The 25,511-nt window shown below is 36.8% G+C and overlaps 1 protein-coding gene across 1 annotated transcript; it reads left to right on the forward strand.

Annotated features, from left to right (window-relative positions):
* Positions 1-12,861: 12,861 nt before the first annotated feature.
* Positions 12,862-25,511, forward strand: LOC105817180 (putative protein FAM172B). Its single transcript, XM_012652812.1, has 2 exons — positions 12,862-13,077; positions 24,411-25,511. The coding sequence occupies exons 1-2, from the start codon at positions 12,862-12,864 to the stop codon at positions 25,509-25,511; spliced, it is 1,317 nt and encodes a 438-aa protein (XP_012508266.1).

The following is a 25,511-nucleotide window of genomic DNA, read 5'->3' on the forward strand; positions in this document are numbered from 1 at the left end:
CTGAAACTAGGATGAAAAATAATGAGTTTAAACAAACTATGTATAATAGCTGAATCAGCTAGCAGAACCATTATATTACCCTGCCTTATATTTTGCTAACAGTTTTTAAAGAGTTTTAAATTCAATTCTTAATTTATACACAATTATTAATAAATATAATTTTATAAAACACCTCTCATTGAGTATAAAGGTATATAAATGAAGAATCACTACAGTTTCTTAACTATTCTCTTGCCTGCAGTCTCTTCTTCTAACCTTTCAAATGCAAGCCCCAGACTTCTCTAACACATAAATCTAATTATGGCTCTAATACTTAAAATACAAAAATGGCACCCATTATTTATGTATAAAACTCTTTACAATGTGGGCTCTTTCACATCACCCGCACATCAAAAACTCTATAACCTGACCACAGTGAGTTACTCAACCTTCTTCAAACATGTCATATTATTTTATGTCTCTAGACCTTTGTATATACTGCTCCCTCAATCTAGAATGCCCTTCCCTCTCTTTCTCCCTTGTGAAGTACTACAGGTTCTTCTCAAAATTCTTCTTTTATCCACATAACCATCACCCCTACACCATGGCATTTCTTTCTCTGGGTATTAGTATTTGGTACATTTATATTATATTATTTACATTACACATATTATCCAATATTATAGTTATTTGTCTATGTCTGTCTTCTTCCCCAGACTGTAGAGCTCCTTAAAGAGAAGTCCCTATCTTATTCACCAAAGTGTGAATGAATGCATAGATCACAACCACAAGTTTGAAATCAGTTTTTCAGAACTCAAATATCTAACTTTCACACTAAAATAAAGTTATAAATGATTAAGCTTCAAGTTCAGCCTACGAAATATATAATAAGCACCGTATCAAATACAACAAGTAACAATTCATAAAATTATTTCAATAGGAAAAAAGCCTAAGTCTAGAGGACAGAATAAATTTGAAGAAAGTATATCTCAACACTTTTGTTTCACTAGCACCTCTGAGGGACAAAGTTAATCCTCCTGGGTACCAGTAACTTCTTAATTATTTATTACTATTCTGTATTAAAAGGAACCTCTTTATAATTCTTCATCTGCAAAAGAAAATGTTATCACTAAATCAATCATTTGTCTCCTATTTTAATTAGGAAACAACAGTTGCTTTCTCAGGGGGTAAGGCAAGGGCTTCAGGCTACTTACACCCATAGATCCTTTATAAGTAGGTTATTTAGCCTAACTGGATTCTGTGGCATATTTTACTTTCCAAAAATGGCCACACTAATATTCTTCATTCCACATGCTCTTTTCTTTTCTGATCCCACAATTTTGGGGACCACAAACTCTTCTTACAATTTGACACTGACAATCCTCCAACAGCGGAACTATGTTCCTTCCCCTTGAAACTGGGCAGGCCTGTGACTTCCAAGGCCGGTCATAAAAGGCCATACAGCTTCAGCCTGGCTTGTGCATGCTCTTGCACTCTCCTTCCTTTCCTCCCCTCACTCTCTTACTCTCTCGCTCCCTCCCTCCCTCTCTTTCTCTTTCAGTACACACACCTTGGGAGCCTGAGCCAATAAGTAAGAAACCTGGATACCCAGAAGTCACTAAGCTGGGAAGATCACATAGAGAGGCTAAAAAAGAGAAACATGCACAGATGCACTAAGATGTTTGAGTCTTTCCAGCATAGATATCAAGATGAGTGAGCAAGTCTTTAAGATGATTTCAGGCTCCATGAATGGATTAAAAAAATGTGAGATGCACACACATACACACACACACACAGCCCCCCCCCACACACACACAATGGAATACTATTCAGTCTTCAAAAAGAAAGAAATCCTGCCATTTGCAACAAGGATGAACTTGGAAGATATTATGCTAAGTGAAATAAACCAGACACTGAAGGACAAATGCACGATACTACTTATATGAAGACTCTAAAATAGTCAAACTCATAGAAATAGAGAGTAGAAAGGTGGTTGCTAGAAGCTAGGGGAAGAAAGAAATGGAGAGATATTAATCAAAGGGTACAAAGTTTCAACTATGCAAGATGAATATGTCCTAGAGATCTACCGTACAGCATGGTACTATAGTTAACAATACCGTACTGTGAAATTTGCTAATGGTAGATTTTAAGTGTTAACACAAAAAATAATATTAATAATAATAAATAAAGAGGACAGGAGGAAACTTTTGGAGGGGGTAGACATGTTTATGGCATAGACTGTGGTGATAGCTTCCTGGGTGTATACTTATCTCCAAACTCATCAAATTGAATACTTTAAATATGTACAGCTTTTATATGTCAATCATACCTCAATAAAGTGGTTTTAAAAAAAAGATAAAGGAAACATGGAAGGACATACACGAAACATGTTTAACTGTGATTATCTCTGAGTGGTAAGATTTCTATTTTTGTATTATATAGTCTCTGAATTTTTTTTAATAGTTGAGTTTCTTTAAATTCAAACATCACATAGTTAAGTAAAGGCAAGGGAAAAAAATAAACAACTAAAGCTCCAGAAAAACCTCTGCTACAGCTTCATGGTCAATAAATTGCAAATCTAGATCCCTTACTCCAATATTGTATATAAGGAGCAAACAAATTTCAAGTATAACTTTTCTACTGACAATTTTTCCTATACTCACTTTTTTCTTAATAATTAACTGATAAAAAATAATGTAAGCCTTTTGAAACAATCTTACCTGTTCTTAGACAAACTTTAATCGTGGTCTCAACCATGTACAATTAACAAAGATTCTAAGCTATTAATGATTCTGCAAAACCTCTATTATAATTCTAAGAATCAACACTGTTTAAAATTTTGAAAACAGCTCAAAAATACAATGATAGAATTGTGATTAAATTAACTGTGATACATACATATAATAGAATAAAATGTAGCCATTAAAAATGTTCACCACTGTTTCCCTGGTACTTATGTCTGGCATAGTGTCTAATACATGTTAAGTACCCAGTATATATCTACTGAGCAATGCTTTAAATTGATTTGATTTCAGAAAATTATGTTCACACTATATAGATAAGTAGAAAGAAAAAACAGATTATAAAACAGCATTTTGTGTTTTTTTATTTTTTAATATTTATTTGTTCATTATAGATAGACAAACTAGAAGGATATAAATCAAAGTATTAATTCTAATTGCATCTGGTGGTCATCTTTTTGTTCACTTGAATTTTCTAATATCTCCATAACAAATAGTATTGCTTTAGAAATATTTTTAAATACTTTAAACTCAAAATGTATCAGTGTCTTGTCTCTATATCCATCAAAGCTCTCATCCTTTCAGTAATTTATTTTCACTAGCTACCTTGAGAGAAAAAGCAGTAACTACTAACAAGAATTAAATATGCTAATTTTTCTAAGAACGTCTACATTAAAATGCACTAGTACAACTTTATGTGTATATTATGGTTGAACAAATAAGTGAATATATTGTAGATTGTAGATGATGAGAGACAGGAAAAAAGTTAAAAATAAGGAAAGAGGGAAGGCTAAAATAAGCCTTGTCTATTGGACTGGAATCAAAAGTATGAGTATTCAATTCATGATTTTTTTTATAGATGTACAGATAGGCAGATAGAGAAATAAGTATTCATATGCATGTGTGTGTGTGTGAATTTGTTACTATACATATATTTTTTAGCCCTATTGATTTGTCAACAGAAACAATGACATCTCAACAGCAAGTACATCTGAAGAAATCTGAATGAAGTCTATAGTTCAAAGTATTGTACCAATATTAATATCTTATTTTTTATAATCATACTACAGTTATGTAAGACATTAACATAGGAGAAGCTGAGTGACAACTATACAGGAACTCCGCACAATTTCTGTAACTTTTCCATAAGTCTAAAGTTCCTTATAAATAAAAAGTTTTTAAAAATTACCAGAGCACATCTAAAAATCAGAAAGAGAAATGTACTAACTCAATATTATGAATTTTAATGGTGGAATTTCAAATTGCATGAAGGACACAATAGTCTAAAGCACAGCATTTCACTTAACTGGATTGATTAAACAGAAAAGTAGTAATAATCAATACCGAGGTATTTAAAACTGGGTATGATAGTATTTATCCCGGTAATACAAGATATCCTTTTTTACCTCCCTCATTCACCTCACTTAAACTAAATCCAGAATTTTAAATGGAGAAACCACATCATGCAAATTTAAGTCAGTCAAGGAAAAAAAACAGTACCTAAAGCCATCCTCTATGTGGTCTTCTAAAGTACTCTTGATTCCCTCTTACTACCTTCTATTATGACTACTTCTCCCTCTTTGTTAAGTGCTACAACTGTATAACATAAAAATGTACCAAATTAAAGTTCTCTGTGTATAACTAAGAATGCTTCAGAGAAAAGGGTCTAATAAATTATTATAATGTAAAGTAGGTTATTATTGAATTTAAATCACAAAATTCTAGAGGAGAAATAAAAAGATTATCTTTCTAAAAAAGAATAAATTTTTTAAAACATTTCCTACCTAAGTAGAAATTTTATTTTTCTTGCTGATTTATATAGAAGAAGTAAATAAATGAAAAAAAGGGGTTTAAAAGTATATATTCCAAATAGTAATTTTCAGCACATGCCTTGAGGACAAATGTTCTCCATCTATAGTATTATTAATGAATGAACATGAGACACTATAATATATTCAGTCATCGAAGAAATGCTGAGTTATGGTTTAAATAAAATCTAAAATGGGGCCTGGAAAGTATACTGGTCATCTTACAATGATTTAAACAAGGCTAGTCCCAGAAAGGGTTTCCTGGTTAACCTTCAGTGAATTAGAATACACCAATCTCTCAAAACACTGATTAGTTAAAGTTTTACAGTATTTTCTTTAAATTTTTATTAAAAAGACAAACAGAAAAATACTTTCAATATCAGTAACTCCAAAGATAATGAATAGGTTAAAAGCAAAACTAATGCATACCTCTGATAAGTCAGAAGATGAAGACTTTTTCCTTTTTCCTTCTGTCACAATTTCTACAAAAACCAAAAACATGGTAAAAATTATAATTTAATATCTAAATGAGATAAACAATTTAATCAAAGAGACCTTTTCACATTCATCCCTTGTTTTAAATCTCTTGTTGGTTTTAGAATTTACACTGATAACATTTTATAGAAATTGAAGGGCTAAACATAAAGGTCAAAAACTAATTACATATGTCAGAAGAGTAGCAGATTCTCACAAAATATCTGCAGTAAATATATGAAAGATGACAATAAAAGAAAAAAGAGGGTAACTGGCTCTAAGAACTGAACAGAAATTCCCCTGCAAAAGACCTTGCAGTCAGCAGTAGAACCATCAGATAGGACAAATTCTTATGATGGCGGGGAGGAAGGAGCAGAAGAAATCTACAAACTGGAGATATTTTGTAAAAACACTTCCAGGGCCTGGTGAGGTGGGTTCATGCCTATAATCCCAACACTTTGGGAGGCCCAGGCATCACTTGAGGTCAGGAGTTCAAGATCAGCCTGAGCAACATAGACACTGTCTCTACAAAAAATAGAAAAATTAGTTGGGCATGGTGGCACACTACTCAGGAGGCTGAGGAGAGAGAAGCACTTGAGCCCAGAAATTTGAGGTTACAGTGAGCTATGATGACGCCACTACACTCCAGCTTGGGAGACAGTGTGAGACCCTGTTTCAAAAAAAACTTCCAGTTCTACTACGTATCTAACCATGCTGTGCAACTAGGAACAGCTTAATTTTTTACTGAACAACATTTTTCATACTTTCTGTGGATTTTTCTTTTACGAATTCTTTCTTTCAGTCAGCAAATATTTAGTGAATGTCTACCAAGTGCCTAGCACTGTGCTAGGCAGTGAATGTAGTGAACAAATTAGACAAAATCCAAGCTTTCCTGGAACTTATAGTTTACTAGAATATATCAAAGATTTCACAATAAAAATAAATAGTAGAGACCCATATGTATGGTCACCTACTTACGACAAATACACCACTGCAATTCAGTGGGAAACGGATGATTTTTTTCAAATGAGCTGAAGCAATTTGATAACCAAATGGGAAAAAAAAATAAACCTCAACCTCTACCTCATACCATATACAAAATTAATTTGAAATAGATCATAGATTTAAATGTCAAATATAAAACAAATAAAGCTTCTAGAATAAAAAGTAGAATATCTTCACGACCTTGGGATAGGCAAAGATTTCTCAAACAGGATACAAGTAGTACTAACCATAAATTAAAAGATTAATAAACTGTACTTTATTAAATTTAAGAACTTCTGTTCATCAAAACTCATCATTAAGAGAGAGAAAAGACAAGCCACAGATTGGAAGAAAGGTATTTATAATAAATATATTTATCAAAGAACTTATAACCAGAATATATGAAGAACTCCTTCAAAGCAAAGGCAGCATAACCCAATCTTCAAAATGGACAAAAACTTTCAACAGGTACCTCACAAAGACAATATCCAAATGGCCAATAAACATATGAACAGGTGCTCGATTTCATTATTAAGGAAATGCAAATTAAAATGGCAATGGAATACCATTATACAGCCCCTGGGATGGGTAAAATTAAAAAGACTGATAATACCAAATGTTGATGAGAAACTGGAACTGTAAATGAGTACATCTACTTTGCAAGTATCATTAAAGTTAGACGCCTGCCTACTCAATGTCCAACAATTACCGTTCTAGATCAATAAACAAGAGAAATAAGAATGTTCAAGTTATCTTTGTTCTTAATAGCCAAATACTGAAAACAATCCAAATATTCATCAACAGGAGCATGAATAAACATATTCAAACAATGGAAAACTATACAACAATGAATTACTGCTATGCACAACAGGGACACATCTCACATGCATATTCAAAGGAAACGAGATGCAAAAGAGTATATGATTCAATTTATGTGAAATTCAAGAACAGTTAAAACAAATCTATGGTGATACCAGTTAGAACAGTGAGGGGTACGTGAGGAGAGAAAGAATATTGACTGGGAGGGGATACAAGTAAGGTTTTGAGATGTTAGAAATGTTTGATACCTTGATCTAGGTGACAGTCATACACGTATACACATACAAGTATAAAAAGTCATCTAACTATACACTAAAGACATGTATACTATTCTGTACTTAAGATAACATAAGAAATAACCATTATAACTAATGGAATACAGCTTATCCAGAAATGATATTGCTGAAATGATTTATTGTAAGTTCATAATACATAGAATTAGTTTCACTAAATATATTTACTGAGCAAACACTGATGTAAAAAATTATTTTATAAAATTAAAAAAATTATTTTAACTTCTACACTTAAACTTTTGATAATTTTAAATAATAACAATAAAGTAACATTCTTAAGTAGACCATCAAAAATAACTTTTTAAATAAATGTTAAGAAACTCTTTACCCTGGAAAAATTCACATTCTACAATAGTCAATTTTAAATTTAACAAAGTACATCATTTTCAAAAGGAATATTACTTGCTTAAATTGTAATTTACAAATGAATATTCCCAAACTATCTCATTGGATTAAAACTGCTACTATCCTGTTTTGCAGCACATTCCCCTATTTCCTTTAATTAATACTATTTTGAATTCCCAAAGTTTTAGAGGTTTTATAATTCAGTTGCTCCATCTCACATCAGATCAGTTTTGGAATGTTTTAATAACCATATTATGTGACTCAACTTGAAACTATCTGGTATAGCACAGTGCTCAAGAGTGCAGATTTTAAACCCAGACAACCTAAATTTGTATCTGGGCTTACTAACTGTGATTTCTCTGAGCCTCAGTTTCTGACCTGTAAAACAGAGAGAATATCAACCGTTTCAATTGTTAAGATTAAAGTGAGACAGTCTATATTAACGTATTTAACATTATGTCTAGCATACAGTCAATGAAAAATAAATATTATTACAATATTTTATATGAAAGCATCTCTCTTTAAAAGACTACAGTGTGTTAGTATTAGCATATAGTAATCTAACTATTCTCATTTGAAATATAGGAGTCAAAAAATTAAAACGCATAATTTGGCTGGTCCAAGTGCGGTGGTATTTACAACTAATTGATCACAACCAGTTACAGATTCCTTTGTTCCTTCTCCACTCCCACTGCTTCACTAGGCTAACCTTAAAAAATAAAAATAAAATTTTTAAAAAGCATAACTTTTCCCAAATACCTTGTGCAATCATTCATCTACTTATTTATTGCATAAAAACGTATTTGAGATAATTAATAATTACTATTGCCAGGTACTATGCTAAGTGCTTTTTAGTTTGAGTTAATTAGATGGTTTTTGGAAGGGCACAACTGAACTGGGCTTTGAAGAATGAACAAGTTTCAGACAGGCACAAATGAGTGGAAGGACAATTCAATGTCAGGTGCAACCCAGGGGTGAGTTATCAATACAAGCACTCACAACTAGGATGAAGCAGCCCACATCAGCCAGATTCATAAATTACTGAAAACTGAAATTAGAGTTATCCATCTGGCAGGTAGATTTAAGACAGCATCACTATAATAAAGTTACAGTCTAGATCTTTGGAGCTACTCAATCTTATCCATAACCCATTCTCTATGTCACCAGGCCCCTCTAATCCACTTTTCAATCCTCTGCCTTCCCTTCCATCATCAGGCCTGGGAATCACATTCACCACCCAAGATGCCAATCCTGACAGCCTATTATCTTGCTATTCTCTCACCTTATGTATTTCAAATCTATCTTCTCATCTACATCTTTTCCATCTCTTTCCTAGTCCACTAAATTTCCTTCCAAAGTCAATACAACTTCCTTAGCATTTTCTTTAAACATTTACTCCGCCTTAGGTTAACTAAATCCTAGCCTTTTATTGACTATAATACTTTGTTAAGACTCTGCTGCTTACAAAGCAGGAGCAGAGATTAACAATCTCTCCCCACCACCACTGCCATTTTCAATTAATATTCTAATTTTATTGCAATAATTCCTCCTGTAAAATTCCCATAAATTGGATATACTTTCTTACCCATCTCTGTGATTGCCATCCACTGACCCAAGATCCTCTCCAACATTCCAAGAATACACTGATACTTGGTTCATGGTTTTCCTATCATTAAAATTTACCATCATTCAAAGCACTAAAAGTTCCGTTAATCAACACTCAAAACAATAGATTCATCTTAATTTACTCCAACTAACGTCTACACATCCCCATTTCAGCAGTATACATTCATGAATGTATTTAAGGAAAACCGTCCTACCTCTCAATTTTCCAAATGTGAAGCTCTCATTCTACAACATACTGCCCTGTGACCCCTTGACTTCATCACTCCCACTGAATCCATTATTTGCACACTCTCGCCATCGTGGCACACCCTTTAACTCTAAGTAAAACTAAACTCATTTTTTTACAAATTCTTGCTTCTGTACTGCTTAGCACTTCTGAAGAAAGTCACACAGTTGCAGCAACCACAAATACTACAAATTCACACTTATTTTAATTAGGACTTCAAAATTACTTAATAGTTTTTATTCATTCCTATTTCACCTTCTACTCTATTTTTAGCTCCCAATACCACTTAAAACCCCTCTTTCTCTAAAGATTATCTTGCCTCCTATTTCACTTAGAAGCCATGATTGCAATATCCTTAACTTCTCAAAATTTATATCTTTATCCATATTCTCTCCTTTCCCCACGTCTCGCCAAACTGTTTTTTGATTCCACCCTCCCTCATTTCTTCTGGGACCTCACCCCAATAATTATCTCCTACCTGATATACATTCAATCTTTCCCTCTTCACCAACGCCCTTCCCACTCCCTACCAACCTAAGTCTCTTATATTCTTTAAAAAAAAAAATTCTTTCTACCTAATTTGATCTTTCCTTCCCATCTCATTTTCTCACCATCACCTCTTGAAATCTGGCTTTTGTCTACTGCTCTACTAAAACCACTTTTACCACTGGTGAACGTGACCTAGTAATTGCCAAATCCAACATCCCCACACTACTTAACTTTCTGAAACACTCACATTGTTTTGCACTCTCCTCCCTTTCTTCCCAAACCTATCGCATTCCTTGTCTGCCTATCTAACAAATGTCTCTTCCTCCCTACTTTGAAATTAATTGTATGTGATTTAAGACTTTTCTTACTCTATACTATTTCTGTGGGCAATTCCATTCATTCTAATGACTTCAGCTAATACCTCTGCAAATAATGCAGCTTCATCCTGATTAATTGTAGATTCTCATTTTGAACCTCAATTATGGCTCATTATACTTCCAGTGCAATGCAAACATCATCTGGACTACCAAGAGATGTAAGAAAGGTATATCATCATGGGACACTGACTCCCTCAAGATGAAACTGGGGAAGGAGGAGTTTCAAAATCACGCAATTTTGAGAAACAGCACATGTTCACTCTCTTGAAGAGGCACAATGTACAATAACATGTCAAAGTTTCTGAAAAATCTTAAAGAAAATTTTCTGACTATAGTTATCACACTTATTTGTCCGTGAAACCTTTTTTTTTTCCAAGTAAGGCTCATTTACTGTGATAGCAAATGATGTTGAAACTATAGATTTTGTAATTAGAAAGACCAGATTTTGAATCCTCGCCGTTTCTCACTAGCTATTGCTAACAAATGTTTATTCTCCCTAAATCCCAGTTTTCTCACCTATAAATCAGATAAAATAACCACCTTATGAGGCCTTTGAAAATATTAAAGTTTGTAAAGTTCTTAGTACAGTGACTAGACCTCATTACTCAAAAAACATACATTCTTAACTGCAAATGAAAGTGACACAGATCTCCAAGGATGTTGCCTGAAGTAATCAGTCGAAAACTGGTTGCTTGAACTTTCCTGTTTTGATTCAAAAATTCATCTGAAAGTTGTGATCTAAGACCCTAATATATCTAAGTTATATTTTTGTTGTTAATCATTTTTAATGGTCATTCTCCCTTGCTCCCATGTACTTTATTATTTCATTCAACTGTTAGTGGAACTGCAGTGCCAGTCTTTTTTTTATCTGTATCTTCATCTAATTTACTGCTTTTGATGTGCTACAGTTATCAGCTATTCGAGTTTAAACTAGTTGGAATTGTTTTCTGCTACTTGCAATTGAAAAAGTCCCAAGCAATATACTTTGTAAACATTTGTGGTTCTTCCTTATTTAGGAGAAAGTTTAGGGCAGCCTGGTGTAGTCTCAGACAAAACTTCAAATTCTGTGTCTCATTTTCTCTTTCTACTGCTACTCAGCTTCCTACTACCTCTTCTTCCTACTACTATTTTATTAATCAAATTCTTCTTTGTGTACTTATGAAATTTTGATGACTATGAATGTTACTTCATTTGGGTTTCAGTTAGCAACAACTCCTAATGAAATGGCAACTGCGTGCATATAACCATTACACAGAATCCACAGAATCTTTCAACCAACTGATCACGTTTTATTGCTGAGAATTTTTATGGGAAAATTAAACATACACTATTAAGAAAAGCAGCAGTATTCTTAAAAATTAATGTTCACAACTTAAAGCTAGAGGCATACTGGAGAATAGCTGGGTAACATTAGATTTGGGAATGGTTTTTACTATGTCACTTTTCAGAAAAAACAGCTCTAAAAGGGAGGTCATCAGGGGAAAAAAAAAGAAAAAAAAAACCTCCCTAGGCACATAACTAACATAAATATCAATGTCTTTTAAGGATTAGCAGCTTTATTTTCTAAATTCAATTCCTATAACTGCTTGCATCAAATTAACTGTAATTAATAAACTGAAGTATAATCAGGTAAAGGGGATGGGATTTTCTGAAATACAAGGCTAATATCTTGCCCTTCCCCCTCAAAAATATATTAAGCCAAGACGAAATGTATTTATTGAAAAAAGGCTGTGCATCGTAAACTGAGGTATGATTACACCTAAAAGTTCTGTATTAGGAAGCATGTGAATGATACCAGATAAACACTGTGCATTTTCCTAATGTGTCAATTTTACTTAAAGATTTTGGAGGCAAGGAGGAAGCTATTAAAACACTGACCTATTGAAGGCATATACATACTTATATGCATAAATATATATCACACATACTTTCAAAGAAAAAATCTACTATCTCTAGAATACACAAAAAAATGGATAATATTAGTTGCACATGAAAAAGGAGTTCAGGTTTTCAATTGCTTCAGGCAATGTCCCCAGAGATCAGAGCAGTTAAGGCCGCAAAATGCAATAAGTTTGAGATGCACCAGCACAGGCCAATCCTAAATAAATTTAGAATTAACACTGTCTCTATAAAAATAAACTGTATCATAAGAAATGAAATGAAATAAATGATTCACTGAGTGTTAGTTTGTTTATTGGACTGTAAGCTTATTAAAGTCTTCGTTTTCTCCTCTACAGGTCTTAACACAAGGCCTTGTGGTACCCTTAATGGATGAAATGTTTGACAAAAACTTGTTGACTGGGAGGAGCTCTACCTCACATCTTGTAACTCCACTTTCGTATTTCCAAGACGTAGTACACAAAACTGAAGATGGGCATTTAAAGCTTAAAGCAATTTCAAAAACAAAAATACGCTGAGAAAAAAACACAATGAAAGCACGGCTTCGAATCCTTTGTTCGACTCTGCAATCACTTTTGGAAGATGCGGGCGGAGGCTGGAAAAGAAAAAGGCTATTAAGCCGGCCTGTTCAGAAGGAGACACAGTGAGGCTTTATCTGAGGAAAGAAGTGTCAGTTACCAAGCCCCAACTTTCTTCCTGAGCTGCAGCTACTACCTGCTGGGGCGGGAGAGAGGGGAAGAGAGACAAAGTCGAGAATCAAAGGAATAAAGGAAAGTGGGGTCAGACGCTGAGAAGCTGGAAATGAAACTGGAACATTGGTGGAATTACGAGGAAGGCGTGGCAGGAGAGTGGCAAGCCAACCGGGAAGATCTGTGGGCCGGTGAGACTCAAGGAGGGTGCCCGCGGGAGAAGGGAAAAAATGAAAGGGGTGTTGAGGTGAAGAGCGGCCGAAGCTTCGATGACAGCTCGGACTGCGTCTTCGACTCGAGGGGCGGGGGCGGCCTGGAGCCTTCCATTGTGCGCGCCCCCTCCTCTCCCAGCCCCCGCCCTCACCCTCGCCCTGGCGCCTGCGAGCCGCAACCAACCCCAGCCTCCGCCTGCGCCTCCCATTTGTCCGGGGCAGGAGACAATATGCTCAGTCCTCCTCCAACCCTCTCTCACCGGACGAAGATCGCCGTCGCCCGAGCTTCCTCTTGTCCATCTTCTCCTCCTGCTGGAGTCGCAGTTGCAGGCGCTGTCACCTCAAGACCCCTCAGGCTTGGGGGAGGGAAGGGGGAGGGGAGAGAAAAAAAAAAAAAAACAGCAAAGCTCGAACTGCGATTGCGCAAGAGCCATCCCCAGCCCTTCGACCGGAAATCAGCCGTCCCTCCCACCTTCACTCGGAAATCACTTCCTGGGGCTTGTTTTCTCCGCGGGCTGCCGCCTCAAGTGCTTGTTAAGCGGCACGTTTTTCTTGGTCTCTGCCTCTCTGGGGAAGTAAAGCTGGGTGCGTAGTTTTAGTTTTGTTGATTTTGAAGACTAGGTTGACAAAAAAGGGGAAAATGTTAGGAATTCTTTCAGTTTACTGAATTTCGCGAGGTGACCCCAGAGATTATGAGAGCAAAACGTTACTGTTTTTGCAGTATTACATTCTCACAGCATACACACCTCTGCTACGTATTTGTCTTCAAGGAGCTTCCTCAAACTCAGAAACAGATTTTAAGACGGCAAAGTTACCTGATAATAGCCTAGCTATTAGTCTAGCGTTTGTGGTGGAAATAAACAGATTAGGTCAGCTGACAAAAAAAAAATGGCATAGTAATAGAGGATTTCTTTTTAAAATTCGAACTCGTCATTTTTAAAGGCCCTAAAAAAGAAAAGCTAGACCTCAGTTGTTTTAAAGATAAAATGCTGAGATGAAAAAACGTGGTGCCTTTAAACTGCAATTCTTTCAATTAACCTTTATTACGGTACTTAAGGAGCTAACCCTGTGCCGATGAACTCAAGGTCTGGCATTTTTAGCCTGATAACTCCTGAAGTCCTTTAAAAGAGCCCGTCAGTTTAGAAATTTTCTCTTATTTTAATAACCATAATGTACGTATTTGAATAATTTTTAAATGAATGTGTGAACTTTAATGACGATTTAATCACAAGAGTAACAAAATTCAGCCCAGCACTCCAAGCAAGCAGAAGGGTGCAGGAACGTTCCAATTCCACAGGGGCTGTGGAAATAAAGAATTTAACACCCACCCACCCCCAGCCCCCAACTCCTATCCCCATCCCACCAAGGTCAGTCAAGTAAAGGGACTAGCCCAACTCACCCAATCACTACAGCAGAGTCTCTTGCCTCGGGAGTTGAGCCATCTTAATTACCATGAGGCCAGCGCTGAGGTAGACATAAGACACCAGGTACTAAGGGTTATTGGGCGGGGAGGAAGGGAGTGTTTTACATGGCAGGAATGAATGAAAGGCAGGAATTCTTAAAGGCTTGCTGGGATCGAAATTCACTGGTAAGGATTTCGTTTAAAGACCCTGGTTTATTTCTGTTTGACAAATAAAAACATTGCTTACCGAAAAATAGTTGAATTTTAAGATTCTTTATTAATCAGCTTTTTTAAGTAAAGAATTTAACTGACTCAAGAATCAAGCTGGGGGGCCCAGGTGCATGCTTGTAATCCTAGCACTCTGGGAGGCCAAGGTGGAATGATTGCTTGAGGTCGGGAGTTCAAGCCCCGCCTGAGCAAGTGTGAGACCAGGGCTCTACTGAAAATAAAAAAAGTTAGCTGGGTGTGGTGGTGCAGGCCTGTAGTCCCAGCTACTGAGGAGGCTGAGGCAGGAGAATCATTTGAGCCCAAGAGTTTGAGGTTGCTGTGAGCTAGGCTGACTCCACAGCATTCTAGCCCGGGTGACAGAGCAAGACTCTGTCCCCCCTCCAAAAAAAAAAAAAAGAGAGAGAAAGCCAATACACTGAGACAACAGGAGTTTCAGCAGAGAAAGAATTTAATATCACAGGCACCGTTCAAGGAGATGAGGAATTTCTCAAATTCATCACCCTGAGAATTTGAGAGAAAGGGTTTTTAAGGATAGTTTGGCAGGCAAAGGGCTAAGCAATTGTGTCTGCTGATGATTGGCTGGAGATGAACTCATAGCATCAGGAAGCAGAAATTGTCTTCTTGTACTGAGTCAGTTCCCAGGTAGCAAGACCAGCTGAGTTGGTTCCTTTGGCCACTGGTCTGGTTGGGTCAGTTGGTCTACCAAAATGTAGGGTTTGGAAGATATCTCAAAGACCAGCCTTAGGTTTCACAGGGATAATGTTATCTATGGGAGCAATGAAGAAAGCTAAGAATCTTCATGACCCTGAGCTGTGTGACTCCTGAGTAGTAAGCAATTATAGGAAAGCAAGCTAGGGAAAAATGGCTGGTTATATTTATATATATACACATATTTTTAAATTTTTTGTAATTTTCTCTCCCTTCTTCCTCCCACCTTCCTATCCTATATTATTTTTTTTTACCTATGCCTATACCATTGCAGAGTTCAGGCCCTTACCACTGTTCCCACTTTATGGCCTTTTATTAATTTTCATAACTGTGAAAGTCAGGAGAGTGCTTACTTTGGAGGGAGAGATAGGGCGCTTGGAGGTACCTTTGTGGTGGCTGCCAAAGGCAGCCTGGTGTAGTAACAAGAATGTTTCTCTTTATAGTAGTTCACTAAACTTTTTTTTTTTTTTTGAGACAGAGTCTCACTGTGTTGCCTGGGCTAGAGTGCCGTGGTGTCATCCTAGCTCACAGCAACCTCAAACTCCTGGGCTCAAGTAATCCTTCTGCCTCAGCCTCCCAAGTAGCTGGGACTACAGGCATGTGCCACCATGCCCGGCTAATTTTTTTCTATATATTTTTAGTTGTCCAATTAATTTCTTTGTATTTTTAGTAGAGACGGGGGTCTCGCTCTTGCTCAGGCTGGTCTCGAACTCCTGAGCTCAAACAATCCTCCTGCCTCGGCCTCCCAGAGAGCTAGGATTACAGGCGTGAGCCACTGTGCCCGGCCTAAACTATTTTTTAATAAAAGAAAAAGAAGAAAAAAACTTTCCCAGGAAATTCTGTTGCATACTTAGGTTTGAGAAACTCAACATTTGGTGGCATCTGGTTTTTTCTATATCTAGTGTTCTATTTGCTATATGTCTTTGCCTCAAGTATATTAAATACAGCTTCCTTAGTCTTTCCTAGGGAAAGGTAAATAGTGGGTACACTATTTAGTTTCCTCTTTTTTTGAAACTTCTACATATATTATTTTAAAAGCACTATTTTCTACAATTTACTAAATGGAGTTGTAGTACAGGCATAATTATTTTTCTAAAAATCTGCATCATTACATTCTATGTTAGGATAAGAAATGTAGTGCTGCTTTTGTACCAAAACAGTATTCTTTCTTTAAAATATATTTTCTAGGAATTTTTGTTTTGTTTTGTTTTTCTAAAGATGAAAATATATGAAAACATTACTGTAAAAAAAAGTATCATTAGATATTTTTAAATATTCTGAGTAAAGCATCCTTCATTCTATGCTTCTTAATGCCATGAGATACATAAAAGGGCTTTTTTCTCAAATATAACAAAGGATTATAATTACTGTAATAGAGCACTGCCGTGTAACCAGGGGATTAGCCCCTAACTTCTCAGGTCATAAAATTATTTTTTATAGAAGCTTACTAATCACCTGTGAAGAATATAAAATATTAACTATAACCACTATATGATCCTAGAGAGGAAAGGGGCTCCTTAAAAATTAAAATATGCCAATTAAAGTTATTTGCATCTATGATTCTAGTGCCCCCACACGCCCTCATCTTAAAAATATTCACACCTAGTCTAGAGTAGTGAAATTCATAGAGATAAAGTAGAATGGTGGTTGCCAGGGCCTGGGGTAAGGGGGAAATGGGAAGTTATTATTTAATCGGTGTACAGTTACAGTTTTATAAGATGAAAAATGTTCTGTGGATAGATGTGAATGATGGTTGCACAACAGTGTGAATGAATTTAATGCCACTGAACTGCACACTTAAAAATGGTTAAAATGGTAAATTTTATGCTATATATATATTTTTTTTGTTTCTGGCGCTATATCCAGGAAGATACATTATATATATTTTACAATTTGTTTAAAAATTTTAAAAAATAACCTAGTGTAAAAACATAACAACTGTGTTGCCACCTAACCCAGATTACTAGAAAGGCCTGATTTCAAATTCTAATGAGTATATGCTATTCTTTTTTTTAAATTTCAATCTGTGTCAAATGATTGGGCTACTTGATATAGGAAACTAAGTGCCTAACAAATGGCTCCACTAAATTTTTAGTGAATGAATGAAATAAAAAGTCTAACACCAAATTGGTACTAACTGATCAACACTAGGGTGATCACATGGCAAAAATACTCACCAGGGATTAGGGGGATTTGAGGGGGGAGTAAATCTGCAACTAAAGGACACGGGGGCACTGTAGGGGGGAAGGGCATGCCTTTAACCCGCACTTGGGTGAGGCAAAGACATAAAGTGTAACCATAATGTTTGTACCCTCATAATAGCCTGAAATAAAAAAAAAAGTCTAACACTATGTATTTTTAAATCATTGGTAAAAATGAATCTTCTGTCAGGCTTCTAGAGCTGCCTTAGTTACTTTGAGCATGTCATTTTACCTTTGAAAGCCTTAATTTCTCCATTTACAAAATAAACATATTAGCTAAGAATATCAATAAGGTCCCTTTCAGCTCTAACAATTTTATTTTTGAAGGTAAGCTATTAAGGAAACCAGAATGTCACCCCAAAATATGCCTCTCTGACATAAAAATTATTATTTTTGGTTTTTTTGAGACATGGTCTTGCCCTGTTGCACAGTCTAGAGTGCAGTGGTGTCATCATAGCTGACTACAACTTCTAATTCCTAGGTTCAAGTGATCCTCCTGCCTCAGCCTCCCAAGTAGCTGGAACTACAGGTGCACACCACCATGCCCAGCTAATTTTTTTACTATGTTGCTCAAGCTGGTCTCAAACCCATGGGCTCAAGGGATCCTCCTACCTCAGCCTCCCAAAGTGCTGTTGTTAGAGGCATGAGTCACCTCGCCCAGCCTCATGAAAATTATTTTTGAGCTGAAAGCAATTAAGCAGCAACAAATGAAAGGAAACTCCTTCTCCTGAGTCTTTTCTGCCTAAACTCTCCTTTACTGGAGACAACTCTAGACTCTTATTAGCCCAGAGAGAGCACCAGAGGAATCTGCCAACAAACCTTACTCCATTAATTTTCTACCATATATTTAATATTTACATTCCCACAGTTTCCCACACTTAGAAACCTAAAACTCTTTCCTTTATCCTTACATTTCTCCACAGATTTATTGTTCTTTATTGAAGATGCTATATAAGGCAGAGTTCTAAGCCACTGTTTTGAGTTACTTTTTATTGAAGTTTCACCCACGTGATGTGCACTGCATGCATTAATAAACTTGTTTGTTTTTCTCTTGTTAATCTGTCTTTTGTTACAGGGGTTCATCCCAAATAAGAACTCAAGAGGGTTAAGTAAAAAATTATTTTTCCTCCTCTACACTATCTTATTCCAACCCATTCTTTGGAAAATTAAGCATAGAAACAGTTTGATTCTATTTTAACGAACCATCTTTGATTTGGTTGAGAGAGATCAATCATCTTCATTTGCAAAAGAGAAAGCAAATGTATAGAGATGTGTAGGGTATTCTCTGAGAATATTTCATAAACCTCTGGCATTAACTTTAGAATTATAGAAGCCTCTATAATTTTTCAAAAGCTTTGTGTGCATATTTCTCTTATGCATATAGCTAGAGAACTTTTAAAGTGCTCTTTAGTTTCTTATGCCCTTGGCATAAACATAAAATTTTAACAATATTTAAGTGTCTACTATGCAGCAGGCACTACTCCAAGAACTAGAGATACAGTAGTGAACAAAACAAAGTCCCTGTCCCTGCTGTCATGGAACTTAACATTCTAATGGGAGGTAGTAGACAATAAGCAAATGTAGTGCTAAAAAAAAAAAAAAAAAAGTAGAAAAGGACAAGAGAAAGGGAGAGAGTTACCTTTTCAGATAAAATACTCAGAGAAAGTCACTCTGGTAACACGTGGGCAGAAACTTGAAGGCAGTGAAGCCCAATAGTTATCTAGGAGAAGAGTGTTCCAGGCTGTGGGCGTAGCAAGGATGAATACCCTTAAAGAGGAGCTTGTTCACAAGTTGATGGCAAAGAGGCCAGGTGTGACTATGGTGAAGTTAGCAAGAGAGTGGTAGGAAATGACACCTGAGAAAGCTAAGAACCAGATCATGTAACTAGATGAGTAAGCAAGTGAGAGAATGGAAGGAAATGAGATTGGAGAGCCAAGCGTTATGTGGGACCTTGTAGGCCATGGTAAGGATATAGGATTTTATTTTCAGTGAGAGGGGAGACCATTGAGAATTTTAGTGAACCTGCTCCTCTAGACTGTGAACTTCATACATCCTTCTCAATTTCCCTCAACTCCTCTTAGGTGGGACAAGATGGCTAGTGTGGATTGGAGTTAGGTATTTCCCTTCCCCCAGGTCAGTTAGGCTCTGATAAAACTCCAGCAGATTAGGCTTTGGTTAAATAGTTTCTCCTGAGGGCAGCCCTTGTTAAGAAGAACAAAATGCTCTGGTGTATTTCAAAATGGTTCCTTCTCCCTACTCACTGCCAGAAGCATGGACGGTTACCGTGAGGACCTGTGGACCTGTTAGAGCTCCAAGAGGTAAAACTCACAAAAGAGGAGGATGGGGAATGGATCCCCTAGAGTTTTTATTCTTCAGACTTGTCCATACAGAGCTCCAGCAAATCGCAATTACAGTTCAGGTCCCTATCTGGGCACTGGTTCTATTGGAGGTTTCAGTTCCTAGTTTCTGCTCTGGTAAATTTTGATTCTCTGCATTCACCTGTCAGTCTCTCTAGTTTTGGAGGCAATGGTTTGCCCAGTGACCTCACTTTTCTTTCAGATCTAAGAAGAGTTGCTGAATTTTGGTTTGTTCAGCTTTTTACTTCTTGTTAGGACTCAGTAGCAACTTCCAAGATTTTTACATGCCAGACCAGAAATAATGAATTCAACAAACATATCACCATTAAAAATTCTGAGCAAGGGTGTAACATCCAATTCAGATGTTTTGAAAGGATCATTCTGACTGCTGTGTGGGAAACTGACTAGAAGGAGACAAGCTTATGCAGAGACTAGATAGTACACTATTAATGAAGGTGAGAGTTGATGGTGACTTGTTCTGGGGTGGTCAATGTGAAGGGGATAGATGATCAGACTATAGATATCTTTCAAATAGCAGAACCCATAGATTTGCTGATTGATTGGATGTGGGGTGTGGAAGAGAAGAGGGAAGTTTACAGCATGAGCCAAGTGAAAGAATGAAGTTCCCATTACTAAGGTAGGCCACTGATGGGAGTAGATTGAAGGGAATGTCTTAAACATGTTAAATTTGTGATGGCTATTTGACATACAGTAGATATACTAGGTAGACAGTTGGACAGCTTGTCAAGGAGAGAATTACAGGTTGGAGTATATTAGCCAAGCACAATGTACTACAATTAATTCTAAAGAATTGTCTAGCTTTTTATTCTATGAGATACCACCTTGATTCTATTCACCCCAACTCCACTAATCCTTTATATACCTGTGTGCTATTTTGTTTTGTTTGGTTTTTTTTTGCCAACTCCCATTCTTGCACCCTGAGAATTCTCTCTCACCAAACTAGGTATACAAACACCTAACAAAATTGAAAAAGAGTAATTGGATGCTACTAGAAAATACTGATTTTGTTTATTTATCCTCTGAAGAAAAAGCTAAATAGTTAGCTAACAACTTTCTTTGCTTAATTTGAGTTTTAAATATTCTATATCGTTCTCTTTATTTTTAGTGCAGAAAAAGACAGTTTACAGCAAGCACAGCACCTGAATAAACACAACATTTTTAGATTTGAGAGATTACTTTTCTGTGCAAACCTCCTCTTTCATTCCAAATTATAAAATAGACTTTCCTTTTGGAGAGCAATTTGGCAATGTCTGGTAAAATGGAGAATGCTGAAATGACCCAGAAATCTCACTTCTAGGTCTGTTGCCTAGGGAAATTCTTAATATGTACACAAAAATACATGTGCAAGAATATTCGTTGCAGCTTTGCTTGTAATAGTGGAAAATTGGAGCAACCTAAATGTTCCTCAAAAGGCAAATGGTTAAATAAATAACAGCATATTCAAGCAATGGAATACTATAAACAGATAAAATGAATAAAATAGAACTACATTTATTAATGTGGTAAAAATCATAGATAATGTAGAGAAAAAAGGACAAGAAATATATATGTAGCTTTATTTCACATGTGTCCCATCATTAGATCATCCTATCTAATTTTGAGAAACTTCCATGTGTGAGACACTATGTAAAATGGTTTTTACATATATTAGTTCATTTAATTCTCATAACAACGTTGTGAGGTAGCTGATGATGTTATCCCTATTTTGCATTTATTCATTTAAAAATTATATGTGCCAGACACTGTTCTAAGCACTGAATGTACAGCAATGAATTAAAGTTCCTTTTCATATGGAGCTTTAATTCTTGTGATGGAAGACTGATAAAAATATGCAAATAGTTATGTGTCAGGTGGTAATATAGGCTATGAAGAGGAAAAATAAAGCATCGTACCAGGGTAGAGAGTAGCAAGAATTATTTTATATAGCTTAAATAAACTAAAACTTAGAATTGAAGATGACTCATAAAAGACAAGAAACCTGCTGAAAGTTACTCAGCTTGGAAATTTGGAGCTAGGATTTAAACCTAAATCAATCTAATTCCAGAGGCTTCTCATTTTAAAGGATAGTTAAGTCAGCTAGTCATTTATACTTTAGGAAAAATATATTAACTACGTAATAACACCTGAGATTAGCAACATTAGAAGAGTTTTTAATGGAACAGGAAGGAATAGAGAACAGATAGATGCTTTGGACAACTAAAAATCTTCATAAAGTACCAGTTGAGTATGGGAGTCAGAGAATAAGATTCAGAAAGTGAGAAAACAGTTAAGAAATCGGAACAAGCAAACTTACTTTTGCCCTTAGGCCTGCTGGCAATTTGAGTTGCACTGAAAATCATTTTGAATGCTACTTATTGGAAATGGGTTGTGGATTGCCAGTGTCAGTGTTAAGAAGTTTAAGAAGGGAGAATGTTGATGTATTTAAGAGTGGGAATTTGAGAGTCAGCCTCTTACACAATCTTTCAATACTTATTTGGCAGGCCGGGCGCGGTGGCTCATGCCTGTAATCCTAGCACTCTGGGAGGCCGAGGCGGGTGGATTGCTCAAGGTCAGGAGTTCGAGACCAACCTGAGCAAGGCGAGACCCCCCCCCCCATCTCTACTAAAAAATAGAAAGAAATGATCTGGACAACTAAAAATATATATGGAGAGAAAAAATTAGCCGGGCATGGTGGCACATGCCTGTAGTCCCAGCTACTCGGGAGGCTGAGGCAGAAGGATTGCTTGAGCCCAGGAGTTTGAGGTTGCTGTGAGCTAGGCTGACGCCACGGCACTCACTCTAGCCAGGGCAACAAAGCGAGATTCTGTCTACGAAAAAAAAAAAATACTTATTTGGCTTTAGGACAAGCCACTTAATCTTTCATTGTCTTTTCTTTTCCCCTTAAGCTCTACCCACAGAAACTGTGTAAATTAACTTCTCATTCAACCAATTTTTTTTTCCTTCTCAGATATCAGAATAACCATATCTTCTGGTATTAGATGAATTGATCATAACCTATACTGCCTGATTCACATTTCACCCACACTGTTCTGCCATTTCTTTAACAGCAAAATGTATTAAATGTCTACTGTAGAAATAAATAAAGACCAACCACATGAGGAAAGCAAAGCCTATTTATTCTGACTTGCTATAGAAAGAGACTCAGCCATTATCCCCTGCGTTTGGGCAGAGACTCAAAGGCAGGCAGGGGAGTGGAAAAAAGAGAAGACTTCAGGTTTGCCCGGATTGCAAGCTGTTGCCATGGGGAAGCTGTAGGAGGGCTAACTAGAAGGGAGGGGTAATCGTATGTGATTGGTGAGGAGTACATTTTTGGCTTTCCCTGGTCCCAAGTTGGAAGTGGTGATAAACATTAGAGAAGCTGTCAGTTATTAAGTCCTGGCCATTTTGGGCCAATCATTAGAGAAATTATTGGTTAGTTTTCCAGATTGTCACTAGAGATAGAAATCTGGCTTCCTGCCAGTCTGACTTATGCCAGGGTGACTTCCTGGGTTTATTGTAGATAAAGGATTGACTTCCTGGGAAGGGTTGCTGGAGGTTGTGGATCAAAGCTCTATATTTATATATGGTCTGTCTTGGTTTGTTTGTGTTGCTGAAGGAATACCTGAGCCTGGGTAATTTGTAAAGAAAAGAGGATTATTTGGCTCACAGTTCTGCAGGCTGTATAAGAAATGGCATCAGCATCTGCTTCTGATGAGGGTTTCCAGCTGCTGGCATTCATGGCAGAAGGCGAAGGCAAGCCAGCATGTAGAGATCACGTGGCAAGAGAGGAAGAGAAAAAGACGAGAGAAGAGCGAGGAGCAGAGGAGGTACCAGGCTCTTTTCAACAACTCGTTCTTGTAGGAACTAAGAGTTAGAACTTACTCCTCCCATGAGAATGGCACCACGCCACTCAAGAGAGATCTGCCCTCACAACCCAAACATTTCCCACCAGGTCCCAGCTCCAACACTGGGGATCAAATTTCAACATGAGATTCAGCAGGGCTAAACAAACCATATCCAAACCATAGCATGGTCTGTCCGTTGTCCCTTCATATATTCAGTCTCTCACTACTTTGTCTCATTCACAATTATTTTGAGTTAAAGTCTTTACCATAGGCCAGGTGTGGTGGCTCATGTCCGTAATCCTAGCACTCAATTGGGAGGCCAAGGCGAAAGGATCGCTGGAGGTCAGGAGTTGGAGACCAGCCTGAGCAAGAGCCAGACCCCGTCTCTACTAAAAATAGAAAAAATTAGGTAGGCACAGTGGCGTGTGCCTACAGTTCCAGCCACCAGGGAGGCTGAGTAAGGAGGATTGCTTGAGCCCAGGAGTTGGAGGTTGCAGTGAACTATGATGATACCACTGCACTCTAGCCTGGGTGACAGAGTGAGACTCCGTCTCAAAAAAAAAAAAAAGTCTTTACCATGGTTTAAAAGGTTAATGTCTTCCTGAAGTGCTTAATTTAACATGATGTCCCACCAGAAGAATTTGGCAAACTGAAAATTTTATTTTACTTTTTCTAACACTGATACATTATTGCTCTTTTTACTTTTAGTGGCTACCAATGACTCAGGAGCTAAGCTTCCAAAAATTTATTGAACAATCTGACTTACTAGAAGAACTTAAATATGACTTCAATGAAAACGCTGAATTGAGACACACTGAGACACAAAGGCCTTTTGTCTTTAACTATTATAAAAATGTCCTTGAGAGAAATAGCAAGCGCTACCAGGCCCTTGGCCATTTGCTTGAACGATACATTTATGAGCTTTTGGAAAAAGTATGCAAATTACAAAAAGTATATATCCCACCAGAGGCTGATAAAGAACCAAGAAGCTTCTTTTTCATGAGTGAGAGAGCATTAACAAATCATCATTCTGTTCTTCTTGTCCTTCTTCAAGACCATGGGGTCTTCCGAGCTGGTCAGTGGAGTCAGCAGGCAATAATACATCATGGTCTCCAACATGGAAGTCAGATACCGTGTATTCAGATGGCATTGCAGGCACATTATGATGTAATTGTGCTAAACCCCAATGACAATTTTATGGACCTAAATATGGAAAAAGAGTGGAATGGGCTTTTAACACAAAATAAAAATACTGAGTCCTCTTCCCCAAAAACAGCTCAAGCTGAGAGCTTTTTCTCTCTTCAGCATCCTCCCCAAAGCATTCCAAAAAGATACAGCAAAACCCCTGAAGAACACATGGCTTACATATGGGATTATTTCATTTCAAAGACTGAAGGCAAGGATGTTGCCTTCATCGTACATGGTTATGGAGGCTTGGTTTTCATGGACTTACTTGTTCACAGAAAATGGGAAGTGATGAGTAAAGTATACGCTGTTGCGCTTATTGACTCTGAACATCATGTAGGACACCAGCTGGGAAGTGACGTACAATTATTAGCATGGATAAAGCACCACTGCCGTGAATGGGTGACAAGTCCTAAGCCTTTGGATAAACCTGAAGCTACCATTTTGAAAAAGGAGTTTCCTATGGTTTCTGCTGGCACAGAAAAATACAACTTAGCCCCTTCCTCTAGCCTTCAGTCCATTTTTAAATACTTTAAAAAAGCTTTGAAAGCCAAAACAACTATTAATTTCTCACAAATGTCAATAGTAACTAGAAGCTCCACAAAAAGAAAGCAAAGTGCTTAA

The sequence above is a fragment of the Propithecus coquereli genome, unplaced genomic scaffold, assembly GCF_000956105.1.
Source record: "Propithecus coquereli isolate 6110/MARCELLA unplaced genomic scaffold, Pcoq_1.0 Scaffold40, whole genome shotgun sequence".
Lineage (NCBI taxonomy): Eukaryota > Metazoa > Chordata > Mammalia > Primates > Indriidae > Propithecus > Propithecus coquereli.